Genomic DNA, 24,932 nt, shown 5'->3' on the forward strand with positions numbered 1-24,932 from the left:
GCTGGGCTCAGCCTGTGAAGGCAGTTAGGGCGGTGAGGGCTTCGGAGGTTCCAGCAAACAGATTCCGAAGAACCGGAGGGACAGTCGCGGTCTTGTGCGCTTACGTAAGGACGAGCTTTGTTAACAGCGGCCTTGTCTCGCCTTTGCGAGCAGTGAGGCGGATTTCAGAGCGGGCGTGGGGCACAACCAGTCACACACCTTCCGGGGTGTCTGACCCCAGCTCCCCCGTCCTTGAATGGGTCTCCGCGTGCCCGTCAAACTGGGCTGGGTCCCCACTTCTGCCTTCCTGGTGCCCCTTTCTACGGACCACTGTGTGCTGTGGGCCTACGTGGAGAGCCCACGTGTGGACCAGCTCCTGAAAACGAGACCGCGGTCTAAGTGGACGGACGGGTCAGGAAGTGTGGCAGGGGCTGCTACGACGACGCCCAGGAGGCCCAAATCACAGCTCTACGATGGGGCCTCAGCTCAGTGCTGTCCGGTCCCAACCCCCACCCCTCCCAGCGGGAAGGTGCCAGAGCAGCCGTCCAGGTCTGCACAGCAGAACCGGCCCCTGCTGGGGGAAGCCTTGAACTGCGGACGCTCCCTCCAGGTGCGGTGTGAGCGCCCCACTTCTGCGCAGGCTCCCAGGCCTCTTGCCGGGCCCCCCAGGGCGGCGTTCGCTGTGCTGCCCCGGGGCTGGGGGCTGCCCGCAGGCTCCGCACAGACGAAGGGCGTTGCAGACCCCGTGGGCCAGCAGGGTGCCGGGGGCAGCGGGCAGGGGTGCGGGCAGCACTCACCCCATCCCCGGCCCCCCGCTGCCTTCTCCCCTCTGGCCTGGGATCTCCCCACCGTCGCAACGAAGCATCGGGCCCTGCTCCGCCCCGGCCGCGAGTCTCCCGCAGAACTCTGGGCCAGCGGCTCGGGGTGGCTTTGTCTGTTGGAACCGAAGGGTCTTCTCAGTCCCTCATCTGTCTCCTAACGGGAAAGTGAGAGAGCGGCATGGGGGGCAGGAGGGGGCCGAGAGCCCTTTTTTTTAGGACAGGCTGGACACGGCCGGGTCTGTAGGCCGCTGGGAATCAGCAAGGAAAGGCTGTCGCGGGCCTCGGAGCGACGCAATCGCACCGAGCAATGGCGCTGAATAACTGGGTGTCTTGGGCACACGTGGGCGGGGGCGGTGGGGGCTTGGCAGCGAAGTTCCAGAAGCGTCATCCAGAGAGGAACAGGTGCGCTGTCCTTCAGCCGCTAGGCTGCTGCTCTGCTGGGAGCCGAGTGCAGGGGTGGAGCAGACAGGGCCCTGGGGCAGCGGGGGGTCTGGAAGGGAGCAGGAGGGACGCAGGACGGACCTCGAGGAGAGGCGGGGCACCAGTGGGGAGCTCGCAGGCTGCGGTGCGGCACTCGGGGCCTGTGATGGCGGCCACAGCAACCGGGAAGCAGGGCTGCGGGGCGCAGGGGACAGACCAGTGGGAAAACGCTGGCCCGTGCCGTGGTGTCGCCCGGTGTGGCAGCAAACGCCAGCGCAGGCCGGGAGCAGAGCCACCGCCGGCCGGAGCCCAGGGGTAGGAAATGCTTAGGAGAGGACGGGCCGCGGAGGGTGCGCGGGACCCGGCGGCACGGCAGGCGTGGCCCGCACAGCGGCGCTGCCCACAGGCAGGAATCAGTCCTGGGAGCCCGGCGTGCGCAGAGGGCACAGAAACTCAGGAAGGGGCTGAGACACGACCGTGAACTCGGGAGGGCGCGGGGAGAGGTTCCGGTGGAGGAGGATGGGGTCAGAAAAGCCGTGTCAAGACCTTCCTCGGGACGCCTTCTCAGCGGGCCTTTGCCCAGAGTCCCAGGAAGATCCCGTGGCACACGTCCGAGGGACGGTCTGGCCAGTGTCTCCCCGCAAAGTCCTGCCCCGCGCATGTGGCCCGGTGCGGAGCTCGCTGTGCGTCGGCCGCCGACGGCTGGCGCGGGACAGAGCGACACCGGGAAGCCCGCCTCCAGCGCAAGCAGCAAGCCGCCCCAGGGCTGTGGGCTGAAACGAGTCTGAGGTTTTCTGTCCCTCGCAGCCAAGTCTTTGACTTGAGTGACGGTCTGGTGACTGCGTCAGCTTCTCCAGGTCACATCTGCCCTCCATGGTTTAAAGACAGTTAAAACCTGCTAAGAACGGCACTTTGAGGCCTTAAAAGTTCCCCACTAGGGGCGCCTGGGTGGCTCAGTGGGTTAAAGCCTCTGCCTTCGGCTCAGGTCATGATCTCAGGGTCCTGGGATCGAGTCCCGCATCGGGCTCTCTGCTCAGCAGGGAGCCTGCTTCCTCCTCTCTCTGGCTGCCTCTCTGCCTGCTTGTGATCTCTCTGTCAAATAAATAAAATCTCTAAAAAAAAAAGTTCCCCACTAGCCCTACCGATCTACACGTCAACACCCGAGCTGGTCTTCCACGGCTACAGGGTAGAGCTCGCACGCCTTCACAGCGGGTCAGCTTCTAGCAACTTCCATCATGGCATCTGGACTCCGGCACTCTCCTGAACCCTCCCGTCTCCTGGGTCTTCTCGTTTGCAGACCCGGAGGTCAAGGAACCGGGGCTGACAGCCGACGACACTGTTGGCAACGGTTAGGAGCCCGCAGAGCTAAGAGGAGGCTCAGCCCAGAGAGTCTCTATTGGGACCATGTGCAGCGGTGCGGAGGGAGGGGCTGAGGCAGGAGCGCCGGGGCGCACAGGCCCCACGGCTGGCGGTGCTGAAGGGATTCTCCAAGTACAGTTTCACGGATGGCAAGCCAGCTCTTTGCCAAATTTCCTGAAAACTCCCACAAGCACGTCCATGTGAATAATTACAATCGTCAACCTCCCGGCATCGCCCGCCGCGGCTCTCCGTCCCATCCCGCGGGCCCTGCGGCTCCGGACCCTGAAGTGCAAAAGGGGACAGTGACTGAGCACTTGTAAGTGGGGCTGCAGCCTTCGGACAGAGGGCGCGCTCCAGCATTGAGAAGAATATACTACATGCAAAGAAAATGTGTTTTCAGTAAAAACCACAGTTAGTGAATAAGGTGAGAATCCAATTTTATTTTGTAACAAGTAGAAGGATGTCCCCATTGCAAACAGAACAGTGATGTGAACAGAGGTTACTGGCCTCTTTTGTGACAAAGTCTTAAAATGTTCCCTTGGACAGAAATTTAAAACTTTTCAACCCCCATGCCATCTAGCCCCCCAGAAATAAAAAATTAGCCTCCTTCCCCAGTCTCCTGCCCTCCCCGTGCCTTGCACAGGTTATTCAATAGCAGCTTTTTATCTTTAAAATAGATCAGACACGCAATAAAAGCCTACCTCCCAGCTGCAGTGCGCTCCCCACCTTATGCCTCTCTCCTTTAAATTAAAACTATTTCAAAAAGATGATAAATTAATGTACGTTTACAAAGCAGGACGTGCTCACTCCTGAAAGTACTTTCAAGTAAATTCTCACTTTTCAAATAGTTTAAGAAATTCTGTTTATAATGCAAAGTACCTAATCCACATTTTTTCAAAACAAAAAATTCTCACGATGTATTTGAGAAGCAAACAAGATAAAATATAAAATTTTAATTTTTACCTATAAGCCAGTCACAGCAGCAATGCTATAAACGAGACACCAAATCTGCTAATTCCTTCCCAATATTCATCTATAAAGATAACAGCTTAACCCCCCCCCCCCCCCCCAGCCCGAAGCTACAAGGTCGAACCGAAGGCGCGGCTGCACGGCGTCGACTCGAGGGTCAGAGGTAGTAGAGGCGGTTGGACAGGGACAGGTTGGGCTCCCTGTGAATGCTCTGGCCCACCAGGAAGGCCAGCTTGTGGGCATACTGGCAAGGAGCGGGGACGCGGATGACGCCCTGGAGTGGAAGAAACACGGGGCTGTTACTCTGGAGCTGCTCCCTGCAGCACTCGGCCCCGCACTAACTAGAAAAGCCTCTGAAAGCAGAGCGACTCCTGTCTGGGAAACCGGAGCTCACAGAGGAGCCAACACGTCCCCAGGGAGACCACTTACTGGCCAGTTGTAGTAGACGTGACACAGCTTGTACGTGAGCCGCTGTATGTGGTCTGGCTTCAGACCGCTGCTGTCGTAGATGACATTATAGTGCGTGGGCGAGACACTGCCGCTTCTCACCGCCTGGCTCACGATAAAAAAATCATACCTGGAATTACAAGAGAAAAGCCGCATGGAAGGGAGGCTTATGGGTCTGAAAGCTGAAGTTAACGTGGGTCCCGTTTCCTCCAGAGAAAAGATCCCGTATTCTAAGGGATGCGGACCTCATCAGGATGAAACGTGCTTCCTTCAGGTCCGTAACACTTGCTCTCATGGACCATTCTGGAACACTTACCTGTGATGGGGCTTCAGAAACCACGATGACTTAGATTTCAAGTTTTGACTTAGAGCTCACCACGTGCGCGGGCCGCCAGCCACAGTGGCATCGGGGAGCGCGGCGGCAGCGGGGCAAGGAGAGCAGCTCTCGATTCAGGCACTGCTGTTCCCAAAATACGCTTTTACCCCGGGACCTTTCCCCTCTCGCTGTTCCGTGGTTACGCAACAAAAACATTTTAATCGTTAAGGATGCAAAGCGGACTCTTGGGAGGACCGGAGAAGCCGCAGGGCTGGCAGCAGCAGCCACGCAGGGCCCGGACGCCGCGGCCAATCGCGGGGCGCGTGCACAGGACGCCCGTCCCCCCACTTTCCAGGTAGCAAGAGCACGGGCCAGAGATCCGGTCGTCCACCCTCGTGAAGCCACAAGGGAGTTACCTGTGCAGCTTGCTGGGTCTGCTGAAGCGACACACGTCAGAGCGCCGCGAGCCGACACACGCGCGGCCACGTACTCTCGGCTGCGGACAAATCCCAGCCGCGCTCGAGTCAGAGCCTTGGTCCCGACTTGGGTGCCTGAGCGCCCAGCGTGCCGGCCCCGGCTGGGCCAGGCGGCGCCCACCACGGGGCTTCTCCGGGCGTGTGCAGAGCCTCGGCTGCCCGGTTCTACCCAGTGTCCCGTAAGAAGCCATGAGATGTTCTCATACTTCAAAATCCACCTTGGATTTTACCCGTCCGTCTCCACCAGCGGTCTCCGCGTCAGGGCTGGCCCGGAGCCGCGGGCAGCAGAGCAGGGCGAGTGTCAGCAGGGGGCACGGGGGTGGGGGGTCACTCGGACCGGTCAGAAGGTCCTGCGGGGAAGGAGCTCGCTGCGTTACTCTCAGCCACCGTCTCCCGCAGCTGATTCCCCCGCAGGCAGAGTCCTGCCGCGGCACCGCCATGACGGACACGTGCCGGAGACGAGCCCAAGTAACGTCTCAACACGGCAATGTCCACGACCTGTCGCGAACACAACTGATTAAAGGTAACTAAAAATCTGTATTATTGTTGCTCTACGTGAAGTTAGTGTAGCGAAGCCTCCTTTACCCAACGTCCGTACAGGAAGGACGTCCCCGTTGGCAGCTTCGCCCCGAGGCCGGCACTTCAGCCTGAGGAAAGCTCCTTCCCCGGCCCCACCACACTGGGAAAGGGGAAGGGCCCTCCCCGCGCGCCCGGGCTGGCCGGAGCCGCCACCCGGCACGACTGACTGCACCGTAGGCCTCGCCTCCTAAAAGCGTTTCCGAGGCTCCAGCAAGCCTTAGCCCTGACCGCTGCACCCTTGGGTGCCCACAGCACTGCCCCGTGGCCCCCTTGTGGCCGTGGAAGTCCGAGCCAGCTGGCTTTCCTATGACAAAGTGCAGCTCCAAGTTACACAGAAAGTTTCGTTTACTCAGAAGCCACTTTTCTGACCTGCAGTCGTGTTTCAGCTGCAACTGTTTCACCTCTGGACGACAGCAAGCCGTTACAGATCAAACACTTTTTACTAGGGGACAGGAATCTGAGGACAAGTTTGCAAGTGAATAAAACACAAAACAATCCACGGCAGCAGAGCTCACCCTCTGTATGTAGGATTACTGCCGCAGACGATAACCCTCTTCTCCCAAAGGACAACTGGACGGAAACCTGTTTACCATTTCAGAGACGAACGAATCACAGGCTTTAGTAATATTATGAGATCAAACTAATTGAAAACTTTAGTATTTATCAGAAATAGAAGAAAAAGTAAATGTGAAGTTGATAAAGAAGAAAACAATTGTGTCACGGCACAGAACGTACCATTCTGGTCTGGTAACTTCTACGTCAATAACCGTCCCGGGAAGTGGGTTCTGAAGTCTTCCTCCAGACTGAGCGAAAAATCTGGCATTCACTCGTTTCTTCACCACGATGACCGTTAGTCTTGGGCTGAAAGATGATGATGGTGAATGTAATGACTGTGTCTGTCCTGCTTCCAGGCAGCCGACCATCCAGACATCCCCATTCCCAACCACCATTTAAATGGAAACCTCTCTCCCTCTCAAGGCAGAGTATCAGTCCAAGCTGTGAATGGCCCTAGACAAGGACCAGGAGTCAGGTGGCGGGGGGGGGGGGGGTGCACAGGACAGCAGGTGAGGCAGGGTCGTGTGCGCAGCTGGCCTGGCACACGGAAGCGGTACATTCAGCATGCTTCCCAGCACACAACCTGGAACACTCTTCAGTGGGCATTTTCTGCTATGTGAGAGAGAGCATCTGGAGACTAGAGCTGTTGGGAGGGAAGCTCGTTTGAGCAATGTCAAAGTCTAACCCAGCATTACCGTTCCGTGAGGTATCGGGGCTCCCTCTGTCTCCCTCCTGGGACCTAATCACCTCTCGGCTCACCACATGCTGGCAGAGGACGCACCCTTTGCATCCCCGCTGCACCCCGCCGCCCGATGCCAATCTCCAGCTGGTCTCCCTATGCCCAGATCCCTTCCCCCGAGCGTCAGCACTGCACCTAAAGCCATCTGCTGGCCTAACACGCCTCCTGGCCCTCCGGAGACCAGCCCTTCAAGTGGCAGCACCTGTGGGTTGGAGTGTGGTTCACACCTTTTCTACTAGCTCTGAACAGTCCATTCACAGCCGGTGCTTGAAGTCACAGCCACGCTGGAGTACAGGGGTGGGCGCACGGAAGGCACTAGGGAACCGAGCTGGTGTGTATTAGACATTTGAAAGAGAAGACCATTACCCATGCCTCCATTTTTCCTGTACCCTTTTCCCAACCAGAACGTTAGTTCTTAGCAGAAATACTCCGGATTGCAAACTGTGGGACAGAGAGAGCTTTACGTACAGTGGGATCTGGAAGGTCTGGCTTGGGAAGGCTGTTTACGGTGTGCTGTCTGGACAAATGGTCAAAAAGACCCTGAAGTGGGAGCTCCTGTTTGACAAGCAAGCTCACTGGGCTCCTTCACAATAGTCCAATAAGCAAATCCCAAAGGGACGGGGTGAGTTTATGTAAGCAGAAAGCACTTGTAGAAGTATCACCATCTGCCCTAGGAGGGCTAGTGCTGCCCGGTTCCTGTGGCTTCGGATGTAGCAAAGCCAGGATCAGGAGCCTGAGGCCAAGGTGGACCTGAGTCCTCTGACGTCCTAAGGAACAACTGAGCAAATGTCAGGACAGAAAGGTCATCAGTATCCTCTGACGTTTCAGTTTGTTCTTATATCAAATATCTAAAAGTCAGGGTATCAGAATGGATAAAAAACAAAGCCCATCAATATGCTGTCTATAAGAAACTCATTTTAGACCCAAAGACGCCTCCAGATTTAAAGTGAGGGGGTGGAAAACAATTTACCATGCTAACGGACATCAAAAGAAACCTGGGGTGGCCATCCTTATATTGGATAAATTAGATGTTAAGCCAAAGGCTATAATAAGGGATGAGGTAGGACACTGTATCATACTCAAAGGGTCTGTCCAACAAGATCATCTAACAACTGTAAATATCTATGTCCCTAATATGGGAGTAGCCAACTATATAAATCAATCAATAACAAAGTCAAAGAAACATGTCAACAATAATACAATAATAGTAGGGGACTTAACCCCCTCACTGAAATGGACAGATCATCCAAGAAAAAGATCAAAAAGGAAATAAAGGCCTTAAATGACACACTGGACCAGATGGACATCACAGATATATTCAGAACATTCCATCCCAAAGCAACAGAATACACATTCTTCTCTAGTGCACATGGAACATTCTCCAGAATAGATCACATCCTGGGTCATAAATCAGGTCTCAACTGGTATCAAAAGATTGGGATCATTCCTTGCATATTTTCAGACCACAATGCTCTGAAGCTAGAACTCAATCACAAGAGGAAATTTGGAAAGAACCCAAATACATGGAGACTAAACAGCATCCTTCTAAAGAATGAATGGGTCAACCAGGAAATTAAAGGATTGAAAAAATCCATGGAAACAAATGATAATGAAAATACAACTGCTCAAAATCTGTGGGACACAGCAAAGGCAGTTCTGAGAGGAAAGTACATAGCAATGCAAGCCTTTCTCAAGAAACAAGCAAGGTCTAAAGGACACAACCTAATCCTACACCTAAAGGAGCTGGAGAAAGAACAGCAAAGAAAGCCTAAACCCAGCAGGAGAAGAGAGATAATAAAGATCAGAGCAGAAATCAATGAAATAGAAACCAAAAGAACAGCAGAACAGATGAATGAAACTAGGAGCTGGTTCTTTGAAAGAATGAATAAGACTGATAACCCCTGGCCAGACTTATCAATTAGAAAAGAGAAAGGACCCAAGTAAATGAAATCATGAATGAAAGAGGAGAGATCACAGCCAACACCAAAGAAATACAAACAATTATAAGAACATATCATGAGCAACTATAAGCCAACAAATTTGACAACCTGGAAAAAATGGATGCATTCCTAGAGATGTATAAACTACCACAACTGAACCAGGAAGAAATAGAAAACCTGAACAGACCCATAACCAGTAAGGAGATTGAAGCAATCATCTAAAATCTCCCAACAAACAACAGCCCAGGGCCAGATGGCTTCCCAGGGGAATTCTACCAAACATTTAAAGAAAAAATTCTTATTCTCCTGAAACTGTTCCAAAAAATAGAAATGGAAGGAAAACTTCCAAACTCATTTTATGAGGCCAGCATGACCTTGATCCCAAAACCAGACAAAGACCCATCAAAAAAGAGAATTACAAACCAATATCCTTGATGAACACAGATGTGAAAATTCTCATCAAAATACTAGCCAATAGGATCCAACAGTACATTAAAAGGATGATTCACACGACCAAGTGGGATTTATTCCAGGGCTGCAAGGTTGGTTCAACATTTGTAAATCAATCGATACAATACATTAATAAAAGAAAGAACAAGAGCCATATGATACTCTCATTAGAAGCTGAAAAAGCATTTGATGAAGTACAGCATCCTTTCTTCATCAAAACTCTTCAAAGTGTAGGGAATAGAGGGTACATACCTCAATACCATCAAAGCCATCTATGAAAACCCCACAGCGAATATCCTCCTCAATGGAGAAAAACTGAGAGCTTTTCCCCTAAGGTCAAGAACACAGCAGGGGTGTCCACTATCACCACTGCTACTCGACATAGTACTAGAAGTCCCAGCCTCAGCAATCAGACAACAAAAAGGAATAAAAGGCATCTAAACTGGCAAAGAAGTCAAACTATCACTCTTTGCATTTGATACGATATTTTATGTGGAAAACCCAAAAAACTCCACTCCAAATCTGCTAGAACTTGTACAGGAGTTCAGTAAAGTGTCAGGATATAAAATCTGCAAAGAAATCAGCTGCATTTCTATATACCAACAGCAAGACAGAAGAAAGAGAAATTAAGGAGTCAATCCCATTTACAACTGCACCCCAAACCATAAGATAAATAGGAATAAACCTAACCAAAGAGGCAAAGAATCTGTACTCAGAAAACTATAAAGTACTCATGAAGGAAACTGAGGAAGACACAAAGAAATGGAAAATTGTTCCATGCTCATGGATTGGAAGAACAAATACTGTGAAAATATGTATGCTACCTAAAGCAATCAACATGTTTAATGCAATCCCTATCAAAATACCATCAATTTTTTTCAAAGAAATGGAACAAATAATCCTAAAATTTATATGGAACCAGAAAAGACCTCAAATAGCCAAAGGAATATTGAAAAAGAAAGCCAAAGTTGGTGGCATCACAATTCCGGACTTCAAGCTCTATTACAAAGCTGTCATCATCAAGACAGCATGGTACTGGCACAAAAACAGACACATAGATCAATGGAACAGAATAGAGAGCCCAGAAATGGACCCTCAACTCTATGGTCAACTCATCTTCGACAAAGCAGGAAAGAATGTCCGACGGAACAAAGACAGCCTCTTCAATAAATGGTGTTGGGAAAATTGGACAGCCACATGCAGAAAAATGAAACTGGACCATTTGCTTACATCACACACAAAAATAGACTCCAAATGGATGAAAGACCTCAATGTGAGACAGGAATCCATCCAAATCCTTGAGGAGAACACAGGCAGCAACTCTTTGACCTCAGCCACAACAACTTCTTCCTGGAAAACAGCACGGAGGTTCCTCAAAAAGTTGAAAATAGAGTTTACCCTATGACCCAGCAATTGCACTACTGGGTATTTACCCTAAAGATACAAATGTAGGGATCCAAAGGGGCACGTGCACCCGAAGGTTTATAGCCGCGATGACCACGGTCGCCAAACTGGGGAAAGAACCTAGATGTCCACCAACAGACGAATGGATAAAGATGTGGTAGATATACAATGGAATACTATGCAGCCACCAAAAGAAATGAAATCTTGCCATTTGCAACGACGTGGATGGAACTAGAGGGTATCATGCTGAGTGAAATAAGTCAATCAGAGAAAGACAATTATCATATGATCTCCCCGATATGAGGAATTTGAGAGGCAATGTGGGGGGCTTGGGGTTAGGGAAGGAAAAAATGAAACAAGATGGAGATGGGGAGATGGGGAGATGTGGAGGGAGACAAACCAAAAGAACTCTTAATCTCACAAAACATACTGAGGTTGCTGGGGGGAGGAGGGTTGGGAGAGGGTGGTGAGGTTATGGACATTGGGGAACGTATGTGCTACGGTGAGTGCCATGAAGTGTGTAAACCTGGTGATTCACAGACCTGTACCCCTGGGTCTAATAATACATTATATGTTAATAAAAAATAAAAAAGTACATTAAAAGGATTATTCATCACGACCAAGTGGGATTTATCTCTAGGCTGCAAGGTTGGTTCAACATCCACAGATCAATATGATACAATACATGAAGAAAAGAACAAGAACCATATGATACTCTCAAAAGAAGCTGAAAAAGCATTTGACAAAGTACAGCATCCTTTCTTCATCAACTCTTCACAATGTAGGGATAGAGGTACATACCTCAATATCATCAAAACCATCTGTGAAAACCCCACAGCGAATTATCATTCTCAATGGGGAAGAACAGAGCTTTCCCCCTAATACTGGGAACACAACAGGGCTGCCCACTATCACCAGCTCTGTGCAACATAGTACTAGAAGTCCTAGCCTCAGCAATCAGACAACAAAAAGAAATAAAAGGCATCTGAATCAGCAAAGAAGATGTCAAACTCTCACTCTTTGCAGATGATATGAAAATTTATGTGGAAAACCCAAAACACTCCACCCCAAAACTGCTAGAATTTGTACAGGAATTCAGTGAAGTGTCAAGATATAAAATCAATGCACATAAATCAGTTGCATTTCTATCCACTAACGAGACAGAAGAAAGAGAAATTAAGGAATTGAACCTGTTTACAATTGCACCAGAAACCATAAGATGTTAGGAGTAAACCAAACAGGGAAAGGATCTGTCCTCAAAAAACTATAAACCACTCATGAAATAAATTGAGGAAGACACAAAGAAATGGAAAAATGTTCCATGTTCATGGAGTGGAAGAAAAATATTGTTAAAATGTCCACACTATCCAGAGCAATCTACACAGTGAATGCGATACCTATCAAAATGCCATCAATATTTTTCACAGAGCTGGATCAAATAGTCCTAAAATTTGTATGGAATCAGAAAAGACCCCCAAATAGCCAAAGGAATGTCGAAAAAGAAAACCAAACCTAGTGGCATCACAATTCCAGATGTCTAGCTTTATTACGAAGCTGTCATCATCAAGACAGCATGGTACTGGCCCAAAAACAGACCCACAGATCCACGGAACAGAACAGAGAGCCCAGATATGGACCCTCAGCTCTATGGTCAACTAATCTCCGATGAAGCAGGAAAGAATGTCCAATGGAAAAGGGACAGTCTCTTCAATAAATGTTGCTGGGGAAACTGGACAGCCACATGCAGAAGAATGAAACTGGACCACTGACTTCCACCACACACAAAAGCAGACTCAAAATGGATGGAAGACCTAAATGGAATCCATCAAATTCCTAGAGAACACAGGCAGCAACCTCTTCGACCTCAGCCGTAGCAACGGCAAAAATGAACTACTGGGACTTATCAAGATTAAAAGCTTTTGCACAGCAAAGGAAAAAGTCGACAAAACCAAAAGACAACCGACAGAATGGGAGAAGATATTTGCAAATGACGTATCAGATAAAGGGCCGGTATCCAAAAATCTATAAAGAACTTATCAAACTCAACACCCAAAAAACAAATAATCCAGTCAAGGAATGGGCAGAAAACATGAAGACATTTCTCCAAAGAGGACATGCAAATGGCCAACAGACACGTGAAAAAGTGCTCCACGTCTCTTGGCATCAGGGAAATACAAATCAAAACCACAGTGAGATCCCACCTCACACCAGTCAGAATGGCTAATATTAACAAGTCAGGAAACAAAAGGTGTTGATGAGGACAGGGAGAAAGGGGACCCTCCTACACTGTTGGTGGGAACACAAGCTGGTGCAGCCACTCTGGAGACCAGTGTGGAGGTTCCTCAGAAAGTTGAAAGTAGAGCTACCCTATGACTCGGCAACTGCATTACTGGGTATTTATCCCAAAGATACAAACACAGGGATCCGAAGGAGCACCTGTACCCCAATGTTTATAGCAGCAATGGCCACAACAGCCAAACTGTGGAAAGAGCCCAGATATCCATCAGCAGATGAATGGATAAAGAAGATGTGGTGTATATGTACAATGGAATATTACTCAGCCATCAAATAATGAAATCTTGGGACACCTGAGTGGTTCAGTCAGTGAAGAATCTGCCTTTGGCTCAGGTCATGATCTTAGGGTCCTGAGATCGAGCCCCGCATCAGGCTCCCTGCTCTGCAGGAAGCCTGCTTCTCTCTGCCTGCCAGTGCTCTCTCTCTGACAAATAAAATCTTAAAAAAAGGGAGGGGGGTTGGGGGGGGGTTGGGGTTATGGACATTGGGGAGGGTATGTGCTATGGTGAGTGCTGTGAAGTGTGTAAACCTGGCGATTCACAGACATGTACCCCTGGGGATAAAAATACATGTTTATAAAAATTAAAATTTAATTAAAAAAAATCTTAAAAAAATGAAATCTTGCCATTTGTAATAGTGTGAATAGAACTAGAAGGTATTATGCTAAGCAAAATAAGTCAGTAAGAGGAAAACAATTATCATATGATTTCACTCATATGTGGAATTTGAGAAGCAAAACAGGAGCATGGAGCAAGGGAGGGAAAAATAAGATGAAAATAAAAAAGGAAGCAAACCACAAGAGACTCTTAACTCTAGGAAACAGGGTTGCTAGAGGAGAGGGGGGCTGGGGTAACTGCGGGGGGTGGCCATTATGAAGGAGGACATGTGATGTAATGAGCACTGGGTGTTGTATGCAACTGACGAATCACTAAATTCTACCTCTAAAACTCGTAAATACACTGTATATTAAATGAATTTAAATAAATTTCAATAAACATTGATATATCAATTTTTTTTTAAAGATTTATTTATTTGACAGAGAGAGATCACAAGTAGACAGAGAGGCAGGCAGGCAGAGAGACAGAGGGAAGCAGGCTCCCCGCCGAGCAGAGAGCCCGATGCGGGACTCGATCCCAGGACCCTGGGATCATGACCTGAGCCGAAGGCAGCGGCTTAACCCACTGAGCCACCCAGGCGTCCCGATATATCAATTTTTTAAGAAGTGCAGAATCCGCATTTAGAATCCGGCCACAGAAGACTTGTTAAGTGTCCTCCGACCCAGCCGGAAATAAGCAGCGAGCCCTTAGGGTCGCCCCACAGGCCCTATAAATCACACTCAGCCCGGATATACGGTCAGTCAGTGGATTTCAAAATCCCTCATTTCTACAATACCAAATGCTGGCTAAAGAGGTCTGACAAAAATAACCAGTGTTGCAGTATGCGTGTGCAAGCCCAAACACGACGCTCAGGTTTCCGGAGTACCCTTAAAATCGGATTTACGCATCTTTATGTTACACTAGTAAACTCTGAATACAACAGTCCCCGAGCTCCGCTTGCTCACAGTCTGAGAGAGCACAAGACAACTCCCTGATACAGCAGTCCGGAGTGGGTATGCAATGCCGCTGCCCGACGGCAGGACGAGGAGGCGTGGAGGAGTGGAGGGGAGTGGACCCCAGCATGGGTTTCAGGGCAAGCACACTGCCCTCACGTGTGCACACCATCCAAAAGGAGAAAAGTAACATCTCCTGGGACACTAAACACACATCAACCATCTTACCGAGATCAAGTACCAGTCAAGTTCACAAAGTAATCAAACAGGTATTCACCGTATAAAGAAACTGAGAAAGAGTAAATTAAGACTGTTCGGATTTTATTCCATTAAACAATTCTGTGGATGCCTAGGGATGTACTGGAATTCTTCAATCCCCGCACGTCAAGGCTTTAGGAGAGAAAGGGGGCAGGCAGAGAACTGGCAACAGTGTCATTTGTCTTTCCTCCCCTCTAGGGGAGGTCCCTTAAGGGACCCTCTACATGCCCACTCTGCATGCCCAGCCCTCCCCCTTCCACACCCTCAAACCCCACCGCATCCTTGAGGTTAGGTTCGCACTTACCTTTGCATCTGGGAACACTAATTTCAAAGATAAAAAGGTACAAAGAGAAAATGCTTTACAGTTTATGCTTACTTGTAACCTCTGCCAACAGATTTGAGGCAATCCAGAAACTGGGGCACTTCATAGCTGACCAGCGTCTTCAGCTGCCCGTCGCCCACGCCGTCCCGGTACACAACGATCCGACTGGGCATGTATTCGTTGCAGCTGTTCCAAGCCCGCAGGGCCGCTGAAAGCCGCCAGCAAAGGGTTAAAGCAATTAACAGAATACAAACGCTGTAATTCTGCCCAGAATTTCAGTAACACAAAGACCAGGACAGCAACACGACAGGACACTAACCTTGTAAGCAGACTTTGAGCCCATCTACAAGTTCTTGTCCTCGATCTTGAAACACACAGCGCGAGAACCAGCTGTTCAGAGAGACCAGGACGAGGGCGGGAACGGCCGCTGTCTATGAGCTGCTCCTTCGGAAGCGCCGCGCGCATTTGCTTTCCTCAGCAGCTCGTAACGTTTAACCCTTTCTAAGATACCCGCTAACACCTCCGGTACTGTGTAAAATCTAGACAGGACCAGATACTCATACCACCACAAACCAAGCTTTCTTTTACTATAAATCAATACTACAACTCCCTTGCTGAAGACAAGATAAAATTTAAACTGTAATACCCAGAGATAGTTCGTAGTCTTAGTTCTAAGAAAAGCAGTGAAAAGTAATTCACCACGTTGAAACACAAGTGACTGGATAAACTGAAGTGGACTTTCCAAAAGAAAATCAACACTAAAACTTTAAAGGACATGTCAGCAGTCAAAAAAAAATTATTAAAGACGTTTCAGAGATGGTCGCATTCAATGAGAGACACCCTCCCCCAAACAGAAATAATCAGAAAATAGCCTGAAATGTAATCTGATTACTGTAGATTACTGTAGATTAAGGGCCAGTGAACAATGTCAAAAACAGCAGGGTAGCTAACTTCCCTTACTTCCCTGACTTTAACTTTGTAAAGAAAGAAGGAAATCAGCCCGCACCTCACGCCTCACAGACCCCCAGAACACGGGCCCTGCACTCCCACCCACTCCTGCCCACGTCCACTGCCCGCGCTCCACCGCCCAGCCCTGCGCTCACCGAGTCATCCCCTCGTTGATACTTGCGACAAATCCTGCAATGGACCTCCGTCCAGCTGTGGTGTCATGGTAACAGTCAATGCCGACAATCATCGCCAGCTTTAACTTTAAGAAAAATACTGTAGTTTTAGATACAACAGAGTACCAGCAGTTTTTAGAAAGTAAATCCATTTTTTCTCAAATAATGAAATCTCATGTACCAGGTAACTCAAACTTACAGGCATGTCAACCCTCCAGAGCTCTCCACCCATCTTGCAGTTCATCTGCAGGGCGATCTTGGTGGCAATGGCCATGACTGTCTGCTGTTTGCCGAGAGTCCGGGCCACCACACACTGACTCGGGGTAGGGCAATCTGTGCACAAGTATTTTTTAATAGCATCATATTTGTCTTTCCGATTACTCGACAACAGACAAACAACCTGAAACCAAAAGAATGTTCTCGTTATGGAGAATCGGGAAGCGGCTGAAGTTCAAGGAAGAGAACGGGAACCACACCTGCCCCTGGGCGTGAATGCCAGGGTCTGCGCGCGGAGCTAACACGTAGCACGTTCACTGCCGTGTGCTGCTCACCCCACCCGCTCGGGATAGACGACGACACAAGGAAGGAGGCCATGTGAAGCCACTGACTCACAAGTGAACACCAGGAGAACTTAAATACGTTCCAGCACCAGCCGGGGATAACTCACAGGTGGGAAACAGAACAAAACCACGCTCACAGTTTTCATTTACTGAAGATCTACCTAGAATCATGGCTTTTAAACTTTTTTTTTTTTTTTAAAGATTTATTTATTTGACAAAGACAGCAAGAGAGGGAACACAAGCAAGGAAAGTGGGACAGGGAGACACAGGCTTCCTGCTGAGCACAGAGCCCGATGCAGGGCTCGATCCCAGGATCATGACCTGAGCCAAAGGCAGATGCTTCACCAATGAGCCACCCAGGCACCACTTGGCTTTTAAACTTAAAGCTCTGGCCTAACAACCACACAATGATCACACTATGAAATTTCCTAGGAAGTCCATGGACAATTCTGGGGACCACAGAGAGCGCCTAATCCGAACACATGCTACTGGAAAGGGGAAGATGTTAGTCAAAGACACCAACTTCCAGTTGTGAGCTGAGGAAGTTCTGGGGGTCTACTGTACAGCGTGGCAAGCGCAGTCAACAATGCTGAGGTGTGGGCGTGAGAGATGCTGACGACTAGAGCTGAAATGTTCTTGGTACAAAAAAATCAACTTGTGATCATGTGAGGCAGGAACGAGCCTGCTGTGATAGTCACTCTGCAACTCACACGTGTATCGAAGGGTCTCACCACACACCTCCAGCTCGCAGGGCATGTGTCGGTCAGATCTCAGTGCAAATAAAACCACCAGTTCCTGCCCGGTCCGAGTCTGTGTTTACAGCTGAATCCAGCTCTTTGACTCACTGCTGTGTTCTCCAGTTTATACTCCCAGACTCTCCCGTCCTTTCCCTGGCCCCCAACAAAATCACTTTGCCGTCCTAGGCATCTTCACCACTGCAGACAATGGAATCGCGCTCTACTTGTAGCATTTAAGTAAGAGATGAAGGGCCAGGAAGGGAACGGATTAGCTGAAGCCAATTTGCTTCTTCGGTTTAAAGCCACATACACATGCTGTTTACCACTACATCTGTCTCTGCCACACTTAGCTGCGTGCCGAACAACTAAGTACTCACTTTTACTTTTGTGCCTATTCTCCACGAAATTTCCTGGAATTGAAGCCTTTGAATCCAAATAAATTTCCGATGGCTTTGTCCCCCCAGCCCTTCCTCACCAGCTACAGGGCAAAGAACAAGCTCCCAGACACACGGCTCCAGCCAGAGTTCACGCAGCCGCCTTACGAAGGTAAAATATATATTCCGTGGCCAGTTTGTAAACCGAATTAAAACACTCCAAACTCAAATTCTAAGATTTACAGATACAGTTTTTAAAAAAATCATCTGAGGACAAGTGCCTATGTATCAGTTAGCTACTTGCCATCTGGGTATCTGAGGTCACCTTCTGCTGTAAGACTCTCAAATAGGCTTCGGTTCGATCATCCACTTCAATCCTAGAATGCAAATTCATTATCCTACATTCAGAAAAATGAAAGATGTACCGTACATAAAACAAATGCCCTATAGACTATCACACATGAAACACTCCTGTATAAACGTAAAATAAAAACAAGGCAGCCATGTAGGCAGAAGGTCATTTCCAACGCAGACGGCAGCAAGAATCTGAGAAACAGTGCCACCAGCTCTCCCCCATTCTCCAGTGACTAAAACACATTTCTGCATCCCCATGACATGCGCTGTATCAGACCTTTAAACTAATACAACGTAGTTACCGTGTTTAACATTTTTATCACTTTTGTGTTCCCACACCCTCCAAACGACTATTAATCAACGTTCAGAGTAGAAATGACTTGATAAACTTACATTATTGCTTTTTTCATTTGTATGCCCATGGCTGGTGTAACTTTAAATAGATTTTGTATCAGTGAATTGGCTGCTTCATAATTTCTTCGAGTATAGATCAACAGCCAGTTATCTAGCGGCTTAACACTAATTAATGGTGCACCTCTCGTTTCTTTTGACCAATCTGCAAATTGTGGATTGTAATCGAACTAGAAGAAAGTTCAGAGACACTGTGAATTCCGCTGTCCGTTCTCAGTGACAAAGCCAACAAGTCTGTACCCAGTTTCCCATGGCATTCTGGCCCTTGAGGGACTACGCCTCCGTCGGGGCTCTAGGGAAAGATGAAATGCCCTGCTGGGGGAGAACGGTGCAGAAGTGTGTCCGAGGAGGATGGGACCCCGCCGCGGCCGGCATCACGGCCACGCAAGTGCCTCAGCCTCGGGAGCAGGCCCTCCCCCCGGTGCTTCCTGGGCCCTCCTCCATCTTCTGAGACACGACAGGGAGAGGCGTTACATTCCTTGTGATAAAGACAAAGCAAACGTGGGTCGGGAAGGTAGGCAGCTCGACAGGGTGTTGGTGCCGCAAGTGAGCAAGGCAGAAAGCTCAGCAAGTCGAAGCACCGTGACATGGGGTGCGGCCCCACAGAGGAAACCCCAGCGTCGCTCCCGTGTCCCCACATCCCACACCCGCAGCACGGGGGTGTCTACACTGACCATTTCCATGGGGACGATGACCACACCTACAGGTGAAACACTAACTACATGGCCAGGGTGTCGTTCCTACATGGAGAAGGCAGAGGGCAGTTGACTATGAAAGGACGTTAAAGTTCTGGCCCTTGCCCTGCTTCCAGGACACAAAAATACTTTGGCAATACTCGCTTGCCTTTTCTGAGGGGAAAGCATAAAAGGCCTCAAGATATTTAAAACATCTATCCCTACAAACAAATGGTCCGGGCAAAAATGAAGTCAAATAAATTGAAAGTTTTCTGTAGAAAAGATCACTTCAGTGGCAGACAAAATACCAACCCACTCACTTAAAATTCTTCTCTACCTTAAGGAATTCTGCTATGAGCAACACGCTAGGCCAGCCTTTAGTGAAGTCTCCCCGGTGACCCCCCCCATGGCCACCTCCTCGCTCCCCGGAGCTGACAGGGAGTGGAGGTGGGAGGAGAGGAGAGCAGGTGAGGAACGCAGGCCACCATGTAACAGGGTTTTTTTGGCTTAACTGAACCAGACCCAAACCTGATGCGATCGACAACTGAAGAAGTGCCTTACTGTTTTTCCACCTTGGTGAATCTTTTCTGCTTGCAAAATTCTTCCTGAGAAGGACAGTAAGTTGGAGTCAAAGCTCAAACCCCAGTCTCGAAGCTCCCTCTGAACATTATCATCTCTGTAAATTTAACATATTTACAGACCACTCAGCATAAAGCAAACACAGCAAAATCAGACGCAGAGATCCAAGCTAACCTACAGTACGTTTTCCTATTTCTCTTAGGACTGAAAGCCTGGAAAGAATGCCAGGAAAACAGACGGGCTCTCCATTTCTCCCTCATCGTGTCCCTGTGTCCCTTCAGAACAGCCTTTAAATTACAATTCTGATGCCCAAACTACCTTCTCTTCAAAGTAAACCCTCGATGTTATAACAAAGAGAGAAAGTAAATTTGTCCAGAACATTTCACCTTCTGCTTTACTGCTTTTCGCTAATAGAAGAATTAGAAAAGGCCACGGGCTACAGCAGTTAGTATTCCCCGACAAAGTGCAGGGTCACCTAGAAATACAAAGAACCCACCCAAATACCACAGATACAAAAGGAAAACAAAATGACTTTCTCTCACTCCCCCAACCCACAAAAAATAACAGCAAATTGGACCCATGCCCCAGTGGGATGCAGAGGACTTACTTATGGATATAATCAATGAGCCTTCCGACTTCACGCTGCCTTTGTTCAGGAGTCAGTCTTGTGTGAACAGCTAAGTCTTTCATCACGTTAAAGTCATTACGCATCTTATCAGTTAGCCCTTCAAGTAAAATACCGAAAGGTGTCCGATTAGACAAACACGGATCACGTCTCAGTGTCTGGGGTACAGGGTGGTGAAGCGTAAGGAGCTGAAGCAGCGGGAAGGGCTTTCCCAGGGGTGGCGGGGCTCCTAGAAGAGGCAGGGAAGGCGGCCCAGCACAGCGGTACCTGTGAGATAGCAGAGTTCTGGAATGAGCATCGCAGGGCCTGGCAAGGTGCCGCCAGGGCCTCGCCTTCTCTTCGGCTGACTGACCAGAACAGGCTGCTTCAAGTCGGTGATTTCTTGGTTGTATTGCTAGTTACGGAAAGAAAGTATCACTGTGCATGCAAATGCCTTTAATAATAGTTCAGTGGACCAAAAAAAGGATTTGTTTTTTTAAGTCGAGAATTGATGCCAATAGCACAGCTGGTATCACTATCCAAGTAAAGCTTAAAAAGCTCATCTTTAATTCTTCCAGGAGAGCTTGTGATTTATAGGTGTTACTGAGTACCTCATCTTTCCTCTTAACAACGTACAGCCTCACTGTCCTTGACCATCTTTCTGAGTTTTACTCACAGTTCACTTTATTTTGTGATTTTTTTTTGGTTTAGAAACAAAAGCCTGTGTATCTCTGGGTCCTCATGACAGAATTCCTCCAAAACTACTAGTTATTACAGTGAGAAGGGACGTAGGAAACAAGCCTTGACATAACACATGGGGTGAAGGAAGAAGTTTGCATGCCAGAGAATATTTTTAATTAGGAAAAGTTTTTACAGAAGGTAGAAGTTGAATTTCAATTCAGTAATCTTTTTGTTTAAAAGATCTGACAATCGGGACGCCTGGGTGGCTCAGTTGGTTAAGCCGCTGCCTTCGGCTCAGGTCATGATCCCAGCGTCCTGGGATCGAGTCCCACATCAGGCCCCTTGTTCTGTGGGGAGCCTGCTTCTCCCTCTGCCTCTGCCTGCCACTCTGTCTGCCTGTGCTCGCGCGCTATCTCTCTCTCTCTCTCTGTCAAATACATAAAAATTAAAAAATTAAAAAAAGATCTGACAAACTATGAGAGACTCTAGACTCAGGGAAACACACTGGAAGTTACAGAAGGGAGGTAGTGGGGAGATGGGGCAGCTCGGTGACAGGCATTAAGGAGGGCACGTGTGGTGATGAGCACTGGGTGTTACACGCAACTAATCACTGAATACTCCATCAAAACCTAATCACGTACTGTATCCAGGCTAACTGAACAAGATAAGACAGACACCAACAAAAAGATGTTACTTGAGAGCGAGCAAGCAGGAGAGTGGGGAGGGTCAGAGGGAGAAGCAGACTCCCAGCTGAGTGGGCGGCCCCACATGGGGCTCACTCCCTGGACCTCGAGATCATGCCCTAAGATGCTTAACGGACTGAGCCATCCAAGCGCCCCTCAATTCAGCGGTCTTAAGATTCCCCACATGCAATCCCTAAGGCACGTTTTCACAACTGGTAGAAAAAGAAAAACAAAACTGTAAGCTTTGGTGAGTTCACACACACCTAAGACGGCTCGCGGGCCTCGGGTCTGCAGCCCTCGAATGGGACGGGCTTCCTTGTGTCATCTCCACTTGTTTCTGGCCCCATGTTCTCGAGACCCTCTTCCCCAGCACCTCCTGTGCCTTCTCTTCTTACGTTCAGAGAGCCACACATCTGCCTTCAGCGTGCAGAGGCTGAGCACCACGACCGCCCTTCACCAACAGAGGAAGAAGTACTTCCTGTTCCTTAGTCCCATCCTATGCCAAGGTCCAGGCCACCTACCCTTAGCAACTAAGAGACCAGGAATTCCAGTCTGTTCTGACTCTGTCCTATACAGAACTCCTTACCAACCATTCAGGGGAGAAGTTCATTTTCCTATTTGGGGAAGGAAATTTCAAGCAGCTCTTATCGGACTCTTGCATCCTGTGCCCACGCGACAGGTCTCATCACACCACCTTCTTTACTGGCGCCCTCCCACTGACCACCCCTCCCTTGCACATCACTTACTAGGTGCACACACGAGTAGACGTGTGGAAGTGGAGTCAGACACGTTCCCACTCCGCCCGATCTCACCAATGGGCCTTCAGTGCATGTTTCCTTGTTGTACAACTTTGGGAATCCCCTTCCTATATTCTTAGGGGATCCCTAAGAGAAGATGTTCTTTTAACATCTTCCCTTACATCTAAAAACCTACTACTTTAAGTTTAGGTAGTAGGTCTAAAAACCTACTACGACTACTTAATGCATTTAACATTACTGCCAAAACTTTCCTTTTAAAAACTGACCGTGATCCTCCCTTTTAAAGGCCCTTCTCTCTTCCACTCTGAGTGCTGCTTAAACATGATTTTTAACATAGAACATCCAAGCCATCGCTTATCATGAAAACTGCACCTGTCCTAGGAAGTCCTGAGAATGCCGTGATTCTTAGAAACATCTCAACCGCACGCCACTCTGACGGACCATGGACAAAAGATGCCCAGTCGGTCCTGGCTGTGAGACAAGGCTTCCGGCAGAAATCATCTGCGCTGAGACTAAGGCTAAAATCACGAGTCAGGCGTGTAGTGTCCCAGGCAGAAGGAGCCTGGGGTCAGAGGAGATGGCCAGGGAGAGCGAGGAGATGAGCATCAACATGCAGGCAGGGGCTACATCACTTAGGGTCTCACTGGACACACACCAATGCACGCCAGTACTGTGGGGAGAAGAGTAACATCTGAAAATGGATCGGAAAGCAGGAGAAATGCAAATGGAGACCAGCAGAATGGGCATGGGGCCTACACAGAATGGGCAGGGCGGCCACCAAGAGGCGGCAGTCGGAGGCATTTCAGAAGGCAAGGCCACCAGCAGCGCTGCACAGTGAGAAGAGGCCCGCAGGCCCGAGGTTTTAGCTACCTGTTACGCATTTGTTCACTCAGATGCCTGAGTGCCTTCCTAGGCACGGGGGAGGGGGCATAAACCCCGAACCCTCTGGCCCTGTGGAAGTTACAGTCTCTGTGCTGATCAGAGCACGGCACAGGGGCCAGAACGTGTTCAGCGTTGGTCACACGGAAGGGGTCTTGAGATGTGCAGTTATCGAGAACAAGCAGGCTTACACAGGTCTGGGCTAGAGCTAGAAATCTGAGAACTGTGAACTACAGCACAGACGAGCCTGGAGATCACCCAACAAGTTACTATGGAGAAACTGGGAGTTCCAGGCAGAACTTACAAGTATGTCAACAAGTAGGCCACTTGGAGAGGAGTAAGCTGGTGTTTAAGACTCGCTACTAGTCAGAGAAGGAGACCCTCCCCTGGCCTGGCCTCAGGTGGAAACCAAACTTTCCACAGGCGCCTCCTTCGTAACCGCTGTTGATACATACCAACTGTTCCTGTCGCGACAGTGATCAGGAAACCACAGGAAAATGCTCATTTCTCACATTTCTCACAGTAACTCCCACACCCAGAAGGAATCTAGGTTAAATATGACTGGGGTCCCCAAGGAGTTAAGAGGGTAAATCAAGCTGAGATGGCCCCTGACCTATTTTCATTTTGCCCAAAAGAAGAGCAGCTTTTTAAAAAGATTTTATTTCTTTATTGATAGAAAGTGAAGTGAGCATTAGGAAGGCAGAGCAGCAGGCAGAGAAAGGGAGAAGCAGGCTCCCCGCTAAGCATAGAGCCCAACGTGGGGCTCAACCCCAGGACCTGGAGATCATGACCTGAGCCGAAGGCAGACGCTTCACCAACTGGGCCGTGCAGGTGGCCCAGAAGAGCAGCTCTTACGGTGGCTTCTCAGAGAACCATTTCCTTCCGGGCTGTCGTCAGATCTTTTCACTCCCAGCAGAGCAGCTGAAGCTCGGGCAACAGAACGCAACCGGTACAAAAGACATTTCGAGGTCACCAGTCTGATGTGTGATTCTGACATAAGACACAAACATAACAGATTCTTTATCCAGCTTTTTAGAAATAAGAAATGTACTGAATGTGGGAAAAACATGAAATAAATCTTAGCACTTTAAAGATAAGCGTTAAGATTTTAACTGATTCATGTTTTAGAACTACTCCTCCAGCACTTGTAACAGCACGTCACACAGAACACAAGCTCCGAAGGATTCAGGGGGCAGATGTGCTTACCCCTGAGCGACGACATTAGTGTGCGTTCTGATGTAAACACTGTACTTTCTTCCAGTTGGCAGTGGGTCTTTCTTGCTCCCATTTGCCTCGGCTCTTTTTTCAAGGATTACCACACCAATAGCTAGAACCGCCTGCGCAAAACTAGTATTAGAAAATCACACGATGGGGTGCCTGGGTGGCTCAGTGGGTTAATCCTCTGCCTTCGGCTTAGGTCATCATCCCAGGGTCCTGGGATTGAGCTCCTCTCAGCAGGGAACCTACTTCCCCCTCTCTCTCTGCCTACCTGTGATCTCTGTCAAATAATATAAATAATATAAATAATCTTTTAAAAAATAATACTAAAATTTGTATGGAATCAGAAAAGACCCCCAAATAGCCAAAGGAATGTCGAAAAAGAAAACCAAACCTAGTGGCATCACAATTCCAGATGTCT

The 24,932-nt window shown here is 48.8% G+C and overlaps 1 protein-coding gene across 3 annotated transcripts in view; it reads right to left on the reverse strand.

Moving 5' to 3' along the window:
• Positions 1-3,633: 3,633 nt before the first annotated feature.
• Positions 3,634-24,932, reverse strand: part of PIWIL1 (piwi like RNA-mediated gene silencing 1) — a 34,832-nt gene continuing 13,533 nt past the window's right edge. For all 3 annotated transcript variants that reach the window (XM_047698384.1, XM_047698386.1, XM_047698385.1), the window contains exons 10-21: positions 20,581-20,707; positions 20,296-20,413; positions 19,671-19,785; positions 18,418-18,605; positions 17,975-18,047; positions 16,199-16,399; positions 15,982-16,085; positions 15,198-15,268; positions 14,933-15,086; positions 6,102-6,227; positions 3,978-4,125; positions 3,634-3,822 (exon numbers count right to left, since the gene is read on the reverse strand). In XM_047698384.1, the coding sequence (XP_047554340.1) occupies positions 3,706-3,822; positions 3,978-4,125; positions 6,102-6,227; positions 14,933-15,086; positions 15,198-15,268; positions 15,982-16,085; positions 16,199-16,399; positions 17,975-18,047; positions 18,418-18,605; positions 19,671-19,785; positions 20,296-20,413; positions 20,581-20,707 (1,542 nt within the window). In that variant the 3' untranslated portion in view covers positions 3,634-3,705. The remainder of the gene's footprint in view (positions 3,823-3,977; positions 4,126-6,101; positions 6,228-14,932; positions 15,087-15,197; positions 15,269-15,981; positions 16,086-16,198; positions 16,400-17,974; positions 18,048-18,417; positions 18,606-19,670; positions 19,786-20,295; positions 20,414-20,580; positions 20,708-24,932) is intronic.

The sequence above is a fragment of the Lutra lutra genome, chromosome 12 (genome assembly GCF_902655055.1).
Source record: "Lutra lutra chromosome 12, mLutLut1.2, whole genome shotgun sequence".
Lineage (NCBI taxonomy): Eukaryota > Metazoa > Chordata > Mammalia > Carnivora > Mustelidae > Lutra > Lutra lutra.